Here is a 19,705-nt window from a genome sequence, read left to right as displayed (position 1 = left end):
GATCACATAAGATCGCATTTATGGCTTTTGCATTGTATTCAAACTCCTCCTTCCCATCAGCATCCTTTGGAGGAACTAAATAAAATTTTGTAATCAGACACCACACTAATCCAAACATCAAAACCAAGAGACATTAGATAAGTATGCATTCAAACACTCCAGAATGCATAGTTGGAGCCATCAAATAAAGGTTCTTTGTTCGTAGCAAGACCTTCAAGAGAACCCATATGTGCAATCAAGATCAAACTCCAAGCATTTAAGCTCTATTTCCGAAGGAACTTGGCTCCAATACCAATTGAAAAGCACACAGAAAATACTAGGGCGGGGAGGGGTGAATTAGTATTTTAAACTTTTAAATGCACAAAACCACATAAAACATAGAGAGAGCAAACATCAAGATGCAAACACCGGATTTCATGTGGCAAACCCTTTCGAGTAAAAAGCCACGACACAACAATAGCTTTCAATTACCAAACGAGCACCAATTCAGAAGTACATAAGTGAGCACCAACTCTGATCACATAAGTGAGCACCAACTTTGTTCAGCTTTTTATAATAGATCTCAAACTGGAAGTATGTTCTTTGAAAAAAATGCCATTTAACAATTCAAGAATCTCCTTGCGAATTCGGTATGTCTTCATTGAATTGCACAGGTGCTGCCAACTTCACCAAACTAAAACTCACAGCTGTGAACCTCCATGTCTAAATCAATCTGACCAAATGAAGCCCAATGCCATGAAATATAATTTCAGACCAAAGAATAACTTAAAAATTGTTGCAGCAGCCTGGGCATTAAGACAACAGGGGCGCTCTCCTTGAATAAATTCCCATAAATTCAAAGCTTGCTTCAAACAGCTACACCCACATATTATATATCTATCTTCAAAGTCTTCTCACCAAGTGAACCAAAAAAATTAAAGCAATGATAGTCTCATAAAACTTGTATATTCATGTTCTACCAGCAGCATACTCTTGAAAGTCTTACTTCAATCAGCGAAAACCACACATAAGAATCCAAGAAAAAAATCTCTCCCCCAAAAATTAACTTCTGTCAAAAACATTTTCCAGCAAACACTGAGAAAAGTGATGTGATTTCTACCGCTTTTTTTTAAATCAGTGAAGCTATATCTTCCTCGAAAAAGGCTCACCAAAAATAACAGACTGACATGTCTTAAACAAAGATAACAAATAAACCACAGACCTCTCCATTCACGATGTCTATAAAAATAAAAAAAAGTCTTTGTCGGTCATTAAGACAATATAAAAGTTTGAAGCAGCCCCACTCCAAGGCGTTACAAACTGCAAGCCATCGCACCTAAGAAAAGATAAAATCTGACACAAGAATCGCAGCCCATAAAAAGGTGAATCAACATGCCTTTAGAAGTCAACATTCAAAAGCTGAAACCGTTCAAGGAAAAGAATATTAAATTCAAACCATCAAAATATTGAATATTTCATTGGTGATGTGTCAATCTGACTTGGCACAAAAATAGGCAAGCAGACAGGTCAAATTGACAACCAAGTAGCTCAAACACACAGCCAGGTAGCTCAACCAGACAACCAAGTAGCTCAACCAAGCAACCAAGTAGCTAAACCAAGCAGCCAAGAAGCTCAAACAAACAATTGCTAGACAACCTTGATCATCATCCTTTGACATCAATGACAAAATATCCAACAATACGTACATGTCTAGGCAATCTATTTTTAAACCTACGACTCGCCAGACATCCTTTCTAATCACATCCATGTTGCACTTATCAGTTGTGTCATGTTTCTCATTTCTAGCAACTATGACCAATTCATGAATCAGCATATGGCTCTCTTTCACCAAATCTCCCTGCTTCAATCACACCCAACCCTATTCTGACTTGCCTGAACAACAACAATCAGCCACAGGTGGCTGTCCACTTGAAGCACCTGTTAAAGATGCAAGAGAAATTGCTTTTGCAGACAAAGCTCTATCATAGTGATGGTGTAGGTACAACAGGGGCATAATGTAATGTCCCCTGCTAGGGTCTACCATTTTCCCAAAGGTTGACATACATTACTATGCATTATTATGTTTTAATTCATATTACTAAATTAATGAAGGAATTATTATTCATAATACATTCAATATTTATTATATCTAGACCCATCTTAACTTCTTTCCTAACCCTAATGATGGATGGGGATTTACTGTCATAGGGCGCTGACACCAATCTACAAGGAGGCTCCCCTCAAGGTTTCAGGACTCCGTCCCTACCCCACCTTGAGCTCACCATCACTTGTGAGGATTTACTCGTCCCTCCCTACACACACCAACCTATACTCTCATAGGCATTAGCAAATGAATTAAAGTCTAGGCCATTGATATAATAGTCTTTCATGTAGTATAAATGTATATGAAATTAAGTATGACAGTCATACATATTGCAGTCTATATTAATATTACTATTAAATTCTGTATAAGAACAATATCGGGCTTCATTTATTAAGCACATCCCCATGCATACCACCGAGAACAAGGATGTTACTGCCTATAACTTAATAACAGTTCTGATCGATGGTGATATCACTGGAGGCTTTTGATTCCTTTCCTTTATATCTCTCAATGTGAGGGAGGGGTCACACCTCTTCATCATGTATGCCCCTCGGCAAGAGACACACCCTTTCACCATTAGCACCCTTTGAAATAGTGCAACTCTCCATTATTTCTGCCCTTTGAAAGAGACAAAACCTTCAGAATCATCCCTGCACTTATTTAAATCAGATCTACACTTCTGGTTCCCAAATTATCCCCCTTCAAATGAGTTCTCTTCTCACTTTTATACCTCATATTTGGGGGAGTCACAACTTATCATTTCATGCCTTTTTTCCATTCATTAACTTCAAACAAATTTTAATTATATTCTTTTATATTTCAATTTAATTTTTATTTTTTCTTTTATATTTTAATTTTGTTATTATTATTTATTATTATATTATATTTCAAAGTGGGGACATTACACATAAGTAGGACAGTGGCTTGGGTTTGCTCATCTCGCTTCTCAGGGCAGTCTGATTTTTGTCCTTTATGATTCTTTTTGATGCACTTGACTCTTGGTCACATGGGGCATTTTACTGACCTTGTTAGGCATATTTACCAGTTTTGAAAGATTCAATTCATTCAGGAGGTGAAAAACATTTCAAAACCTGAAATTTTCAAAACAAATCAGTAAAATTCATATAAACAATGAAAAGTTTGGACTGAAGCCGACAAATACAGCCAGTCCAAAAAATACAGATATGGTCGAATTTGATTCACAAAATTCAATTTTGGTAGCTAGGGTGTTAGGTGCTAATACCTAGATCATAAATTATGTCATGATGTCTTTTAAATTTAGTTCCTCATATTTCAGCTCTTGTTTGATACCGATTGCCTTGAGCTACACTGGGCTTACCACTGCAGGCTTCATGGCTGTTCGTAATTGTGACTCTCAAACTATATACTTGTTTCTTTCAGATCAATGAAGAACGAGGAACCCACAGAACTCACATTTTCATAGGAAAAAAAGCTAGTAGATTCTACAGTTTTGTGAACTGCAACTTTTTGGTGCCATAGGCTCTAAAAAATATTTTCTCTTTCAAAAGTATGTAATTCTTTTAAAATTCCAGCACAAAATATGATTGTTTTTGTGCATCTATGTATAGTGTATAAATACAGTACGTTTGTGTCTGTGCTCCTTGTATCCTAAGGTTTCTAATAACTACAGCATCTTTATCAGTATTCTGCTAACTTCGGCTGACATTTTGGCTAGATTTGGAGAACGAATCATAAAATAATAAATCACATATGTCACTTATGACCAATTTTTCATTCAAGAAGCATGTCGACAAATTTGAGACATTGATAATCTCCAAAAGTGGAATATGTAGGAGGCCGATATCCAATTAGGGTATAGGTAGTCTGCTTCATCTATGTGCCCAGGGTGCTATCAGACCAAAAAAAAAATATTTCCATGGGTTTGGGCTATCTGATCAGGCTTGATAGTGTCCTGAAACCCTAATTTGACCCAATTTCAAAAATCCAGCAGTAACGTGAATCAAATAGCCCAAATTTTAAAAACTGGTGGCAAAACTTAGGAAAGAAAAGCGTCCAAATTACAAACAATCATTCAAGAAGAAATATACAAAGTAAAAGCATCCTAATTACAAACAACCCTTAAAGAAAAAATATACAAAGTAAATGGTGTACTCTGTACTGCTCGCGCTTTTATTGTTCAGGGACTTTACGTCTCCAATCTGGGGATGGGCTGCAAAGGCTTCCAGATAACCAGGAACATCCACCTATCAACATATGGACACCCACAAGTTCAAATACAATATGCAGCGATTACATTTAGTATAATATGCTACACCCAGGTTGAATTTAGTATAAATATGTTGAGGATAACATTATCTTACCTTGTTAAACCATATTTCCCTGGACAAGTCCACTGCTTGTGAAAGGCTGGAAAATGGGCAGCCCTTGGCCATCTCTGAAGCGAATTTCGTGCTTCCGCAGCATGCTTTAAAATCCTCCTCTGAGAAAGACGGATCCATTCTAGTTCAAGTGGGTTTCTGAGATTTTTAAGTCAGATTTTTAAGTCCAGAACAGGCAAAATGAGGATCTGGGTCTTGATTATATGTCTTAAAATTTAAGCAACGAAGTTAGCGAGGATGACATGATCGCTATATGGAAAATTTTGCAGCGTCATACTAGACTTCATATGTAAGATGTCGGATCAAAAAATTAGAACTGCCTGAGACGATCTCGCACCAGTGATAACTTGAAGAAATGACAAAGCTCTTCAACTTTTTTTAAAAAATTATAAATTTATACACCTTTAAATGCTAAAAGTTTATATAAAATCTGGACAATACTAGCGTTCATTACCATGGTGTAGTTTAATTAATGTGGAAAGGCATTCTACCATCGTGTAGTTTAATTAATGTGGAAAGGCATTCTACCATCGTGTAGTTTAATTAATGGAGAAAGGCACTCTAAACAACAACCGAAAAAAAAAAAAATTAAATTTGATAGTAATTTATAGGTGAAAATATTATTATTTAATAATAATTATAATATTTTCAAAATAAAAAGTATATAAAATTTATTTTTTGAGAGAATGACAATTTATCATAATTTGATACATTAATAAAACATATGCATGTTTCTGTTTAAACATTAGGATATCAACAAAAATCTATTTTTGTGTTAATAAATATCATGTAATTAACTCCATAATACTTGTTCATCAACATCAAAAAAATAAACATCTATAATAGACCAAATACAATGCTATTCATAATAACTAAAAAAATAAAAATAAAATAACAAAATTATAATAAAATATTATATTACAATTTGTACAATCTTACAAATGTTTATCAAAGCACAAACAAAATTGTCAAATCACTATATTTTTTCTATTTAATAGTTAATAAAGAAGTGTTCAACTTCAAATCTTTATGTAATTAAATATGTACCCAACTTGACATAAACAAAAACTCCTATTTCTTAGTCATTCCATCTCTCATGAATGTCCAAATTAGAAACTTTAACCACCAACTACTAAGAGGAGAGGGGCCTATAAGTGCCTAGAAACATCTCTTTTGTTTCATCCCGTCACATCACTTGATCCATCAATTTTGCATATATTACCTTATTCATCTGGTCATCCTATTATCTAGGTCCTAATTTTATACAATTATCATCTAATTTATTAATTTATCACCTAGTACACACATTGCATCACCTTAGTTAGAGTGAAGGGTTTCCTAACCCTCGCCTAGGTTTAAGTCACACTTGGTGGCTTAGTCTAACTTAACCTTAATGTATTAAAGGATAAGTCCACTTTTCAGGTTAGACACTATTTTGTCCTACCTCATGTGCACACATGAGGTTAGAGATTTTGCTCACTTCATTAGAGGTTGGAGATATTCTCTCCTCACCTTATGCAAAGGTTGGAGACTTTCTCCATCACCCTCCACATGCTCTCACACATGGCTTAATGTGGCACACATACCTCACATTGTGTCCCAAAACTTGTCACATGTGCTCACATGTGTTCATTACTTAGAGGATTGGTCATAGTTAGTTCTCAACTTCTTATCTCACACCCATTTTTGCATATAAATGGGTGTTGCATTATGTACTTCATCTAATTGCATTATGTTATTTGATTAAATTTGGTTATTATTATTCATATATTTAATAAATTACTCGTTTCATTTAATTATTCATAGCTATCCATATATTAAATCTATTTAATTAAAAAATTGTCTACATGTTACCTACTAATAAATTAATTTAATATTAATTTTCATCTCATGTGCACAAATAATTCAATTAATTAATGATTAAATTGATTAATTCAACCTTGTCTCTTTGACTATCTAGACTAATCAGTTCACTCAAAGTCATTCTTAATCCCACTTATCAATCAAAACCACTTCGCTTACCCACGCAATAAGTTAACTATTCCATGCAATAGTCAACTCCCCTTGATTCTCTCATGCACTTAGTTAACTCCATGTAGGCAGATGACTAATCAATTAGTTTTGTTAGCTCTCTAGTCATATTAAGTTGAGATATTATAATTAGTCTGATTAAAAAGTATACTAATGTGCAACTCTCCTATTCAAGCCACATCTCTTCGTCAGCACCCCAAATCAAGGATAGATCTTACTGATGAGCCCGAATAATGACTCAATTTTGTCTATGTCTTTTATTTTTTTATTGGTTTTGTTAGGGGTTTAGATACTATTATAAGTCGTAAGACTTTGATTATGATGGTTCTATGTTGTTCTCCTAAACTTGACAAAAGTGGGCATGAACTTACCCTTATACTTCCTTTTTTATTAAATGATGAAAGATGATAGGTGACCTTGCTATGTGATTTATTCATATTAATCTTGCATGCAGTTAAATAAATGTTATTTTGATGTGAAATGGATATGTATTTGTTTTGTACACGCTAATGTCATGATACAAGAATAAATGAAGGAGCAGCAATGGTCAAAGTCTCGCAACATGGGAGTTCGTGCCAATTAACTGGTTGAAGATAAAGTCACGCCAAGATGAACATTGAAAGAGTCAGCAACTGATTATTTATAGCTCGTGTGGAGTAATAATGAGACTTTAATGTTCATGTTTGAAGTAGAGTAGATCTAGGGGGAGCAGTTATGCTAGATTCCCTTTGCGGAAGAAATGGCTTGACTATTTCCTATTCGGAGCATAACTCCCTTCCCTTTTCTTATGTTGTAATAAATTGCATCCTCCTAATGTCTTGGGAGTGGACTTGATGTTAGTTAGAATCAGTTAGGAGTCTTCTTGCTATAAATAAATAAAGTTTGGATACCCCTTCTTAGAGGGTAGTAAACTTCATATATTGTAATTCCAGTTTTTAGTTTATTGAAGAACAGTTTCAGCTACATTATGATGTAATAGCGTTTTTGGATAAATAAGATGATATTCTAGTTTGTAGTACCTGGTTGAGCTTTGGGAAGACTCACTAAGGGGGGCCACATAGTGAGAATTCCAATCTTTGTGTTCAGTAGTTATTTTTCATGCAATATTTAGTTGTTGTCCCGGTAGTTGATTGTTCCTGCAACCACTGGAAACTTCATCTTGTGACTATTCCTGCAGCCAAAGCAGACTGAGCAGTTTCCTGTTTGCTTGCCATGGATTAGATTGTTGTTATTCATTTGAGTTCAATTTAGATAATAGTTGTTGATAAGCATTTAAGTTGTTCATTTACATGCACTTTACTTTCAGTACCATTTCCTTTTCAGTCATTAATAGCATGACTACAATTGGTCTCTAGTGCATATACTTTGTTGATCCATTTCAAGTATATGCCCCCAAGTTGACAGAAAATGAGCCTTCATAATGATGAGGTGACTAATTAGCATGGATATCCAATCCCTAAGTTATGGTTCTAGGGCCTAGTTACTAAAACCATTAAAGGACACCAACACTTACCTTCTAGATTAAATCCTATCCACTCTATAATCAAATTCATTTTATATCATCTCTTAATCAATAAACCATAATTGATCAACCATAAGTCACAATCAAGCATCATGAAACGTTAAATAATAAATCCAAGCTCAGTCAATTTGCCATTCAAGAAATGCTAATGTTATGTTGGAAAATTGAGCACCCACATCACAACAAGCAAAAATTTTCATGCACTTAATCGAAGGTTGAATAGTGTTGAATTTATTTTATTTTGATACTACTTTGTTCATTTTAGTTGCATGCACACATTTTGGTGAACCCAACATGAACTGACTCATCTAAGGCTCGTGAATGTGATTTTTTGTGTCTAAGCTTGCAAACGAGTCTTTCTTTAGGGGTTCTTAAAGGTCAACCTTTTTTAGGAGTCCAATTCATATGAATAACCTCGTGATTGTGTTTTGGAGGGTCAAGGGATGGCTTTTTGTCTAATGGTGATCCTATCCATCCTAGCCTCTGGCTTGCTATATGTATCACCATCAAGATCAAAAAATAAAGCCTTTGCCCTCAAAGCATGGTTGTTTGGTCTTTCCCATACAGTTTAGCAAGGGTTATTGTAAGCCCCTCTATCACCTCTTCATCCTTAGAAGGAAGAACTCAACCAAGTCTAGGTGCATACCACTTTGGATTAAGATCATATGAAGAGGGGTGTTCATTGTGTTCCACCTCTTTGGGACGATAGGCTTAATATACTCCCCATAGAATTACAATTCAAGATCCTTTTGACGAACTGTTTGCTTCATTTGATCAAGCATGCTATCAAAAGTCTCATAGATCTCTCCTAAGATGGGAGAGTCTATATTCGCATTCCAAATTACCCTCACAATTGGTGATATGATAGAGAAAATATACCTACAATCAACATTTAAAAAATAAGACTTTTAAAACACAAAGTGTAACAAATTCAAAAAAATATATATTTCTTACTTGATATTGCCCCACTAGGACTAATCAAGTACTCTATCTCTCATTGCCTACCCTTCATCTATCTTTGATTGAGGCCACATTTTCCAGTCTTGACAAACAACCATGGCTTATAGAGCATCCTACACCTCCAACATCCTCTCCAACAAAATAAAATAGCTAGAATATTAGGTCTCAACTTGTTTGAGGAATTATTTCTTTGAATAAGACCAAAATAGTGTAAGTTAAGTGCATGATGGTTACATACAAACATTTGTATGTCTCTAGCTTGTGCCACTGTTGCCTTCACCCAATCTATTTTTCCAATGTATTTTAAAGTATGTACATAACATAGAGTCCAAAAAATATGTTTATGAGCACTCTCAAACATCAAACCACCTAGCTTACATGCACAAGTTGAATTTGTCTCAACCTAGACAAAATTAGAAGGCCCAACCTCTTCTATGACCTCCCTCAAAAATCCAAATTGGACATCACCATCCTTCACTTTTCCAAAACAATCAATAGCTCAAAGAAAGTATGAACTAGGAGGACATGTAACAATGAAATTAATGAGCATCTCATGTCAAATATCAGTCCACCCATCCATGACAATGGAAAAACCAGTCCTAATCCATGTTTGTCTCATCTTCTCCATCATCATGGTAGCTTTTGAATATTGTTTCTCAAGGAAGGAGGTACGCAATCTATGTTCTCCAAGAGGGCATAAGAGGGTCCAACTATTAATATATCACCGTAGATGTGAAATAAGGAAGGCCAAATGAAATGGAAGAGCGTGTGCATAAAATAATTTGTCCCCTGCATCATTAGCTTGGTCACGTTTTTGCATATTCATTAACCCCATGACTGAAGTTTTATCACTTTCTTTCCTCTAAACCCTCTATCACCACTCTCTCCAACTAATACATTGGAAGAGGCATGTAAATCAATAGATGTTAGTTGTTTCTTATTGTGAATTGTAATGATTTTGTCCTCACTTATTTTAGCCAAATTTTCCATTTCAATCTACTGTTCTAATGTCATATCCTCACAAATTCTAACACCTTTTCCACTCTCACCCACTAGATGGCCTATTGTTGGTGTAATAATATATTCATCTTGGATATAATTACACTTTACTTAAGTTTACTTAGGTACATGCATAACATAGTAGTTTGCATATGAGACACTTAGGGAGATGTGCATACATTGGGAGTGTGTATGTAGGAGAATTTCCACCTTTTATGGTGTGATCTTGTTATTACTTATCATATCCACTTATTATGGAGTGATAATTCCACCTTCGGTGGGTGATCCACCTCATGTGGAATATCTTCTTGTTTCTCCTACCTACCCCTACTTATCCCTACCTACCCGTGTTTCTTATTGAGCCACGTGTCATGTTTGTGTGCTCACATATCCATATAGCCTTGCCTATATAAGCAAGCTCATATTCATTGTATGTAACAATTGATCATTTATTTATTGATGAGAATACAGTTTATTCTTGTCCTATATTTTATCTCTTATTTGTGCTTTATATTGCCTCTATATCTTGGAAAAATCTCACACCTATAACCCTAGTATAACTCCAATGGTAGTGAATGTTGCAACTATGACAAAGCCACTTCTTGTTCCCGCATATATTTTTGGCCTTCTTAGCAGTCATTTTTGTGGTAAATTGAAGCAATGGTTTTTTAGGGTTGAAAGTGTTGGCAATATGTGTTCTCATTAATGTCAACCTAATGTTTGATAATATGTATTGTCACTAAGGTGATATTTGGAGTATGTGAAGAGGTCTTTGATGTATTTGATAGTGTGTGTATGTGTTGAAGATGGTTGAGAGCAGTTGTTCCATTGATCAAAGATGTAGAAGACAATCCAAAGAATCATCTGATGAGATTATACTAGTCTGAAGTAGATGGTACATATTGGTTCACTTGACTCTTGATTATATATTGCAATCATTGTGGTTGAAGTTCATAGGTTTAGGAAGTTTGTACTATGGTGTTTGAGTTCAGTTTTATGTCTAGTTGCTCGAGGAAATTTATCTAAGTAAAGAACAGTTTGTTTTCCTATGATGGTGTGTTCGTATTTGCTCTACACTATTTTTCCATGCATGTTTTGTGTGTGTGGTTTTGCAATCATACTATAAAGTGTGTAAAGCATAGTTATTGTAATTTTCAAGATGCAACCATTTGTATAAAAAAAAGTTGTGTTGGAACTTCAGATCACAATCTATCAATAAAAAGGTGCTTTAGTTGGCTTACTAGACTGCTCTGCATTATGATACAATTATTGTTTTGGCTATGCAATTTTGGGAGGATGTTGAGGACATTATATTAGACAAGTGATATGAATTTTAGGGTGGTTGGTGCAGTATTCCTTGTGATGACTTCATGCACTTGGTCTACATGCATAGTGCTTAACAAATCAGTAATGATGTTTCTTTGAACTAACACTTAATGATTGATCTCTTTAGGAGATGATGTAGGAAGATAGTAGAAGGTCTTCAATACATTAATCATCATGGTCTGCATGATGTTTTAAGTTTCTCCCTAATGGTAAAATATGACACTGAGATGTCTTGACAGTGGTTGTGATATTTGGTCGATCAGGTATGTTCCTTCAATTGCGGTTGATCCAGACCTATTTCATTTTGTGTTGAAGGACGTGATATGATATAGTTAAGGTTCTATTATCTTCTACGTTTATCTACAACCTAATTTTTGGTTATGCTTGGAGCCAACCTATTCTGGATCACATGTTTCATTTTGTTAGGTCCTAATTAAGCCAACCTAAGTAATATTTTTGATAATTCAGATGGTATATGGGGAAGAACAAATCATTTGTGGAAGAGTGTAAGGTGATGTGAAGTCTTATGATGTGCAAAATACATCAATGATATCTCAAATGATTATGAAGTATGTTGAATCTAACAAAATATTTTGAGCTACAAAGAGGATTGCACTACCGATATTTATTAGATACTTCTTCTTTAGCAGTTCATATTGTATGTGTTATTTTAATTTCATTGTTCCTTTCTCTAGAGAAGTTATCTTCACATTGCAAGTATTGCATATTGTCCTAGGGTAGTGCACCTTATCCTGCAAGTCCATTTGAGGAGCAGTGAGCTTCCTTGGTAGTGAGCCTAAAATAAACTTTGTAACAACTTGTTTTATATATTGTTAGTTGATCCTCACAGTGAATTTTCCCTCCTTCGGTTTTCCACATAAAAATAATGGTGTTCTTGTGTTGTGCATGTTATGTTTTATTCTGTATTTTTGGTTTAAAGGTTATAAAGTTAATGAATGTTTAAAATTTGATTTATGTTGATTCACCCTCCTTTCTCAGCATCAAGTTTTATTCAACAAAAAGGCCCTTTTGCAAACTTTTGAAGAGAGGTTGCAGGGCATTGAAAATGATTTGGTGCAACATAAACTAAGGTTGAATTTTCAAATGTAGAAGCGTCTATTGACATTGTCACTTCATTTTCGCTCTCACTATAGTCGTGACTATCACTATTGTTGCTGCTCATTTTGTATGTTTTTGTTTATGGTTGAAAGTATGAAAAAAAAATGAATAAAAATATTTTCTATCTACAAACTTACTAGCAAGCTAAAAACATAGAAAAAACTATAAAAGAAAATAACATACCTTGGCTATAGCTTGAAGCTTCAAGCTGGGAACTTGTTTTAGACTTGAAGCAATGGAAAAGTCAGTCTAAGATCCCCTCTAATTAGTCCAATCTCTCCTCTATAGCATGCCAATATCTTCTCCAACAAGCAAAATCTCATAGCCTAGAGCATAACCTGAGAAACTGAAAGTGAAAAATGGTGGCTAGGTTCAAGTTTTCCTTTGGTTTTATGTATTTTGGCTTTTAGGGTTCACTTTTGTGTTTTAAATGTAATTGTGGTATCCCATGTCACTAACAATAATTTTTAAAAAAAATTTAAAAAAATTATGTTTTAATGGCCTAGAATTCGTCCTAGACATGGGAGATGACTCCACATTTCTAGGATGGTGAGGGATGTTTTAGACATCCTCGTACCATCCTGAGGACAACGAGATGTCCCTAATGGATAGGAAATGTTTCTTGTCATCCTAAAGAGTTTTTTTTTTCAATTGCAAATGGTAGGGGGATGTCCCCTTTGCATTCCCCTGCCTCAGGGATGGGTGGGTTGGGGATAGGGGACACATCCTCATGTAAGATAGCTTTTGAACAAAGCCACTTTCTTTTTGTGCATGTCTTGCAATCAATGCAAGCCATGAGACCACATTCATTGAGGTAATCATTTAAGATGTATTTGTGCCTTTTGTTTATGCTCAAGTGTTCACATACATATCCACAAAGGCAATAAAAAAATTAACTTTCTCCTTCCAATTTCTTTATAGCTATGATAGGGGGTAATCAAATGATATATTTGAGAAGAAGTCTACAAATCTTAATAGCCATTGGGATTTTACTGCATAAGGGACTTATGAGTAGGGTCCACCATGATTCCTAACCCCTACTATTAAGAGGGGTAATAGGGGGAACACAAGACAACTATTATTATTGTTATTTATTCATGCATTTCATTACCAATGGAACTATGATTCTAAAACCATATGCATAGGATTTCAAGTCTAATACATTTATCTCGTTTTAAAGAACAACATCACCCAAGTGATTTCTAGATGTAGATCCCATATTTTTTACATATGATTAAAACCTTCAGACCTATTATTAGTATTATGTGAATAAAAATGTGGTCATCCTATTCTATGGTGTTCCCTCTCAAAATCTCTAACTCCTTGGATTCTAATCCTAGGCTAAGGCAATGAATCTCAAAATGTAAAAAGGCTCAATAGTTGTACCTTCCTATATGGAAAAGAGAGGGGATGAGCACAATTCTAATCAAATCGTGACACTAATTATGGAGATTTAAAATTCATAAGGCATAGTTTCATATGAAATTATGAATCATTCATATACTCATATTATAATCTACATAAAAATTTATTAGATCATGATAATGATTATGGCGATTTAAAATTATTTGAAAGGAAAAAGAAAATATTACTAAAATATGAATTAGCTCCTTTCTACCCATATTGTGAGATAGGCAAATGGATCTCATTCTAAAAAGGTGGGGATGGATTTAGTTTTACACTTACTAACTACATTTGCATATTAAATAAAATTAGCCTCTTCAACAATTCATTTGTTCATATCATGTTTGGTGTTGCCACAATAGTGTGTCCACTTTGTGTGCTACCTGGTTTTTTCCTGAAATCAAATACTTTTTAGAAAACTTAATGAGTTAAGCCTTAAGAGGTTCCACCTAGAGGTTGTTAATTGAAGATGGTTAGATCAAACCCCCTTATATCAAAGACTCTTTTATAGAACCCCCCTAGTCTTAAACTAAACCCTTAATAGAGTCTCCTCTATACCTATCACAATGTTGACAAAAAACCACTTTTGGTTCACCTTTTGGGTGATCAAATGAAGTCATTTAATAACTCAATTTTGTAAGTTTGTAGTAGTTACTATAAGCATTCCAAAAAGTATAATTTTGAATATATTTAAGTTATTATCATATTTATTTTCTATTTCTAGTGAACATAGGTTCTTCACTCAATATCAAGGTCTTTGTTTCACGTGTACAAAATAATAAAAAAAAAGAGAGAAAAAATCTAAAAAATATATGTGCACTAGGTACTAATGTTCTTGTATGCTCGAAAGAGTGACACCTGCAAAAGAGACGCAAACAACTCAAGCACACTAATGGGACATTATATTAGAAGATTCAAATGAACAAAACACGTTAATCAACTAAAAACTCTCAAAACCGTCTCAATGTCCTCTATCTCCAAGGATCCTTCAGATTCAAGGTGGCCCTCAACTTGGAAGAGCACTTGATCTCTAGGATGACAACCTAAAGAATGAGAGATATATGAATCTAAGATCTAAATGTATGCAACTATGATCTTAGTGATATGATATGGATATGAAACTAGATATGTTATCAAAATGAGAAGATTAGTGTGAGATTAAGCTAGCATGAGGATGATGTGAAGATTATATGTAACTAGCATGAAATTAAAAATAACACGATATGCTAAACATGATGAAATCTATGTTATAATGCAACTAAAATGATCTAAAATGCTTGAAGATGGTAATGGAGTTCCTTGATAACCTGCACAAGATAATCTAGCTATAGCTTAGATGCAAATAACTAATATGGGATCCTTGATATGATGAAATGAGCTCTATTGATAGAAGAATAGGTGAAATAGATGGCCAAGATTGAATGGGCTTAAGAAGGGTCAAGATTGAGAGTTATCAATCCATGTTTACAACTTTCACCAATGAAATGGTGATAATTGTCAACAAGAGGTGGCTTCAGAGAGGATGTAAGAGACATTAAATGCCTGAGAAGACATGAGGGTCACCTTAGGAGGTAAGGTCATGGTAGAGTTATTGGATAATCCTTTTACCCAAAGGATAAACTCTTGTGCAAGAGTTAGTGAATAACCATGGTTAAAACAATGAGTGCTTGATGAGACCTATGGGTTGGATGAAGGTTAAGTTAGAGAGAAAGTCTATAACCATGGATTGAGGTTGGATTAACCATTAATGGTTAAGAATGTTAGAATTCATGAAATGTGAATCCCACAAGCCCAGTTATCTTCTGCAAGAATACCTGTCACACATAAAGAGAAAATTGAACAACAAAGAGGATTGAAGACAATTAACAATAATTGAATGTATTGCTTTGAAATTGCTTGATTACAATGAAGGATATGACATCCTTATAAAGAAATCTAACTCTAAAGATAGAAACCCTAAATGGTGGAGTTTACAAGATAGACCGAGAGTTAAAAAAAATGCATGAATAAGTCATGTATACACAAAAAGTATAATAGACTAATTAATGCATGAAACTCTCGAAAATCTAAACATAGTTTGTTTTTCCTAGTTTGCATTATGCATGGAGATAAATATTAACTAATTATTCATAATTAATTAATTAACTAACTAATAAGTGCCAATAATTAATTACTAACTAAGGCATCGATTATTTAGTAAATTAATGCAATTAAGCGAATAATTAATATATAAATTATTTACTCCAACAACCCCCTGAATGCACAACTGGGAGAGGCAAAGATGTAGGAAAAAGTATGCAAAGATGAATGCAAGATGGGTCCTGGCCTAAAGCCTGATGAGGTACCCATGAACAAACATGGAAGTTTCTCAGAAATGGAGCAAAAGAGAAAACCTTGAATGAGAAAAAAACTCCTCTTCAAAAGAAAAACAAAAGACAAGAATGAAGAAACATGAAGCATGAAGAAGCTGCAAACATTGTCGTAGTAAGACTGCTATGATGCTGAAAATCTCACCTCCAGAAATAGGAATGCAAGAGTGTCGATATGGTAAGTTTTCCATCTCACGAAATGCATGGATAAATGGTCACACTGCATCTCCTAGTACATAGGAACAAGCATTGAATACATAACTAACTCCAACACGAAACCAAGGAAGCATTAACACCAATAGTAGAACCACACCCCCCCCCCTCCCCATAATGCTGACAAGGGAAAGGTATGACAGTTACTAAGAATCTGAATGCTATTCTCCATGATGCTCAAAATAATAGAGATGTGTGACAAGAAAGATGGAGCTTGGATCACACGAGGGCAGAATAGGGCCAGAAAGTCATTGATGGCTTTGGAAGGAAGAGATAGTGGGCTAGTAATCAATCTAGAAAAATGGACCTAGGATCTATATAGAGCTTTGAATCATATTTCCAATGATATCTCGTTTGCGAAAAACAAAGTCCGTATGCACAAGATATGCCTTCGGGAGTGCAAACAACAACTTCTAACTTCAACTAGAAAAAAAGCTTGCAAAATGAAAAAAAACAAAAAAATATACCTCCATATCTAGATAGGGCTCAGAAAAAGATTTCCAATGATATATGGTTTGCGCGATTTCGACTTTGTGTGCTCAAGTTATGAGCAAAATACCAACCCCCTCTTTTAAAGCACAAAGAGGGTCCAAAGGGGACCATGCATGCTGACTGTACTACTGACGTCAACGTTGATGCAATGTACTTTTGTAGCCAATTGATTTTTTTTGGAAAATATTTCTGATGCAGGTGCAGGTACGGTCGTATGGATTTGTGTGCCTCGAAAAATGTGCCAATAAAAAACCATACCCCAGATGCCCCTATCACCAAAAATAGGCAAATTATATATCAAAATTCATGGAATCAGCCTTCTGAATCCAACCATGAGGTCCTTTTCGGCCCAAAAGTCTCCAATTTTTTGGGTACCCTCCTAGAATTAATTGTGTTATACAAAGTAACCCAAGATGAACAATTTGTTGTGCATGCAAATAATCTTCAAAAAAGCGAACAAGAATCTTTAGATCTGGAGCTCTGATACCATGTTAGTATTCGTGAAATGTGAATCCCACAAGCCCAGTTATCTTCTGCAAAAATACCTGTCACACATAAAGAGAAAATTGAACAACAAAAAGAATTGAAGACAATTAACAACAATTGAATGTATTGCTTTTAAATTGCTTGATTACAATGAAGGATATGCCATTCTTATAAAGAAATCTAACTCTAAAGATATAAACCCTAAATGGTGGAGTCTACAAGATAGACTGAGAGTTAAAAAAGAATGCATGAATCAGTCATGTATGCAAAAAAAGCATAATGGACTAATTAATGCATGAATCAGTCATGTATGCAAAAAAAAACATAATAGACTAATTAATGCATGAAACTCTCAAAAACCTAAACATAGTTTGGTTTTCCTAGTTTACATTATGCATGGAAATAAATATTAATTAATTATTCATAATTAATTAATTAACTAACTAATAAATACCAATAATTAATTATTAACTAAGACATTGATTATTTAGTGAATTAATGCAATTAAGTGAATAATTAATATATAAATTATTTACTCAAACAAAGAAGACTTTGAGGGTTAACATTATGAAGGCATAAAGCCTTTAATGCATTTCAAAGGCTTTGAGAGATTTTTTAGAAGTGACTTCTCTTAATGAATGTGCAAATGTTTAAGAGATGGATTAGGCTAATTAGGGTGATTAGAAAAATCTAGAAGGCTCTAGAAGAGGTTTACTCATGAATTTAGGAGAATGCAAGTGGGAGATATTAAAATTTTAATTAAAATAAAATGTTTTATTTCAACTAAAATAGATGCAACTTGCATTTGTAGGAAAGTCCAAGTGGGGGGAGGGGGGAGGGTTATAAATAAATTTGATTTATTTATATGCAAGAAGATGAATTTAATTAAATACAATTTAATAAAATGGGGGAGAGGGAATTTAATCAAATAAATAAAATTTATTCAATTAATGGAAGAAAGGAAAATTAATCAAATGTTTGAATTTGATTAACGGCTAGATAGAAGAAAAGGGATATTAATCAAACCTTAGTTTAATTAATAGGTGGATAAATGATAATTAAACAAATAAAATTTATTTAATTAAATTTGTAGATTTTAGGTGTCTACATTTTGCCCCTCTCTGAAGTAATGTGTGACCACATGTTGATTCAAAGAAAATCACTCGATATGTCGCCAAAATTTTTGATTTTGTTGTCGTTGTCAAAATTTTTGATATGAATATCCTAGACATGAATATTGATACTGATAGGAAGTTGATATCATAATGACGCCCCCTTAGGAGAGAAAATGAGAAAAATTTGATGCTTGAGTCGATTTCATTGATGTTGGATGATTTGCGATTTTTGGATTTTTTAGAATTTTTCTGTTTTATTTTATTTTTTTTTAATTTTTTGAAATTGATCTGTTGATAAAATTTATTTAAAGTTGTGAAAATGTGGTGCGAGCAAAGTGCGTACATGCCCCACACGTCCATCTAGGCAACACACCTTGCCTACATCATCATGGGCTATATAAGCCTCCAAGAGTCCACTTCTAGCTCATTTGTGCACTTGGCATTTGAAGATTGGAGTCTAGAGAGAAGAAGAAGAGAGAGAGAAAGATGGTGCCACCTCATCACCACCATTGATTCGAGCGAGTTCATCGATTTGAGAGGCTAGCAATGTATGGACCACCGGTAAGTGGATTTTGAAACTCTCTTGTGTGATTTTAACGCATTTTTAGATAGATTTTTTAAGATTTTTAATCATTTTTTATGGACTTGAAAAGCACTGAGAGAGGGGGGGGGTGAATCAGTGACATCAAAACAAATACTACTTTAAATACTAACCGATAGATGAACTTAACCAAACACTTAAACAAAATACATGCTATCCAAAATGAAATAACAACATCCACATAAAGTAGAACATCCACCATAACACAAATGTTTATACATGGAAAATCCAAATAGGTAAAAACCACGGTGAGATGGAACTCACAAGTTAACTATCTGTAGTAATAGAAAACTGACCGGTTAAGGTCTTACAAAGAGCTCTGCTAGGAGTGAATCTTGTTAGAGATCCCAAGCTTGATTAGAAGCTTATACCCTGTTAAGAGTAACCTTGCTAGAGGATTTTAGAATCCAAACTAATGGATCACCTCGTTAGAGGATTTGTACAATAAAGCTTGTTAGAGCTTACCCGGTTAGGGGATTTAGTTCTGTTGTAATGATTAGAAAACAACAAGAAAGATTTGATCTATTCTGAGTAGCACAAACTTGCTTGATCAGATCATTCTAAGTACATTCAACACTGCTCTCCATCTAAACACTTATCGCTCTTCAGCCAAAGTATTCACATA

The 19,705-nt window shown here is 34.3% G+C and overlaps 1 protein-coding gene across 5 annotated transcripts in view; it reads right to left on the bottom strand.

The window, feature by feature from the left end:
- The window catches only part of LOC131078601 (uric acid degradation bifunctional protein TTL), a 93,192-nt gene extending 88,335 nt beyond the window's left edge, over positions 1-4,857 (bottom strand). The window contains exons 1-2 of one of the 5 annotated variants that reach the window (XM_059219970.1): positions 4,426-4,857; positions 4,201-4,308 (exon numbers count right to left, since the gene is read on the bottom strand). In XM_059219970.1, the coding sequence (XP_059075953.1) occupies positions 4,201-4,308; positions 4,426-4,563 (246 nt within the window). In that variant the 5' untranslated portion in view covers positions 4,564-4,857. The remainder of the gene's footprint in view (positions 1-4,200; positions 4,309-4,425) is intronic. The other 4 variants (XM_058016354.2, XM_058016362.2, XM_058016347.2 and 1 more) reach the window with 4 other exon arrangements.
- Positions 4,858-19,705: the final 14,848 nt, after the last annotated feature.

The sequence above is a fragment of the Cryptomeria japonica genome, chromosome 4 (assembly GCF_030272615.1).
Source record: "Cryptomeria japonica chromosome 4, Sugi_1.0, whole genome shotgun sequence".
NCBI classification, from domain to species: domain Eukaryota; kingdom Viridiplantae; phylum Streptophyta; class Pinopsida; order Cupressales; family Cupressaceae; genus Cryptomeria; species Cryptomeria japonica.
The sequence above is the reverse complement of the archived record's forward strand: the minus strand, read 5'-3'. Positions and strand labels throughout refer to the sequence as shown.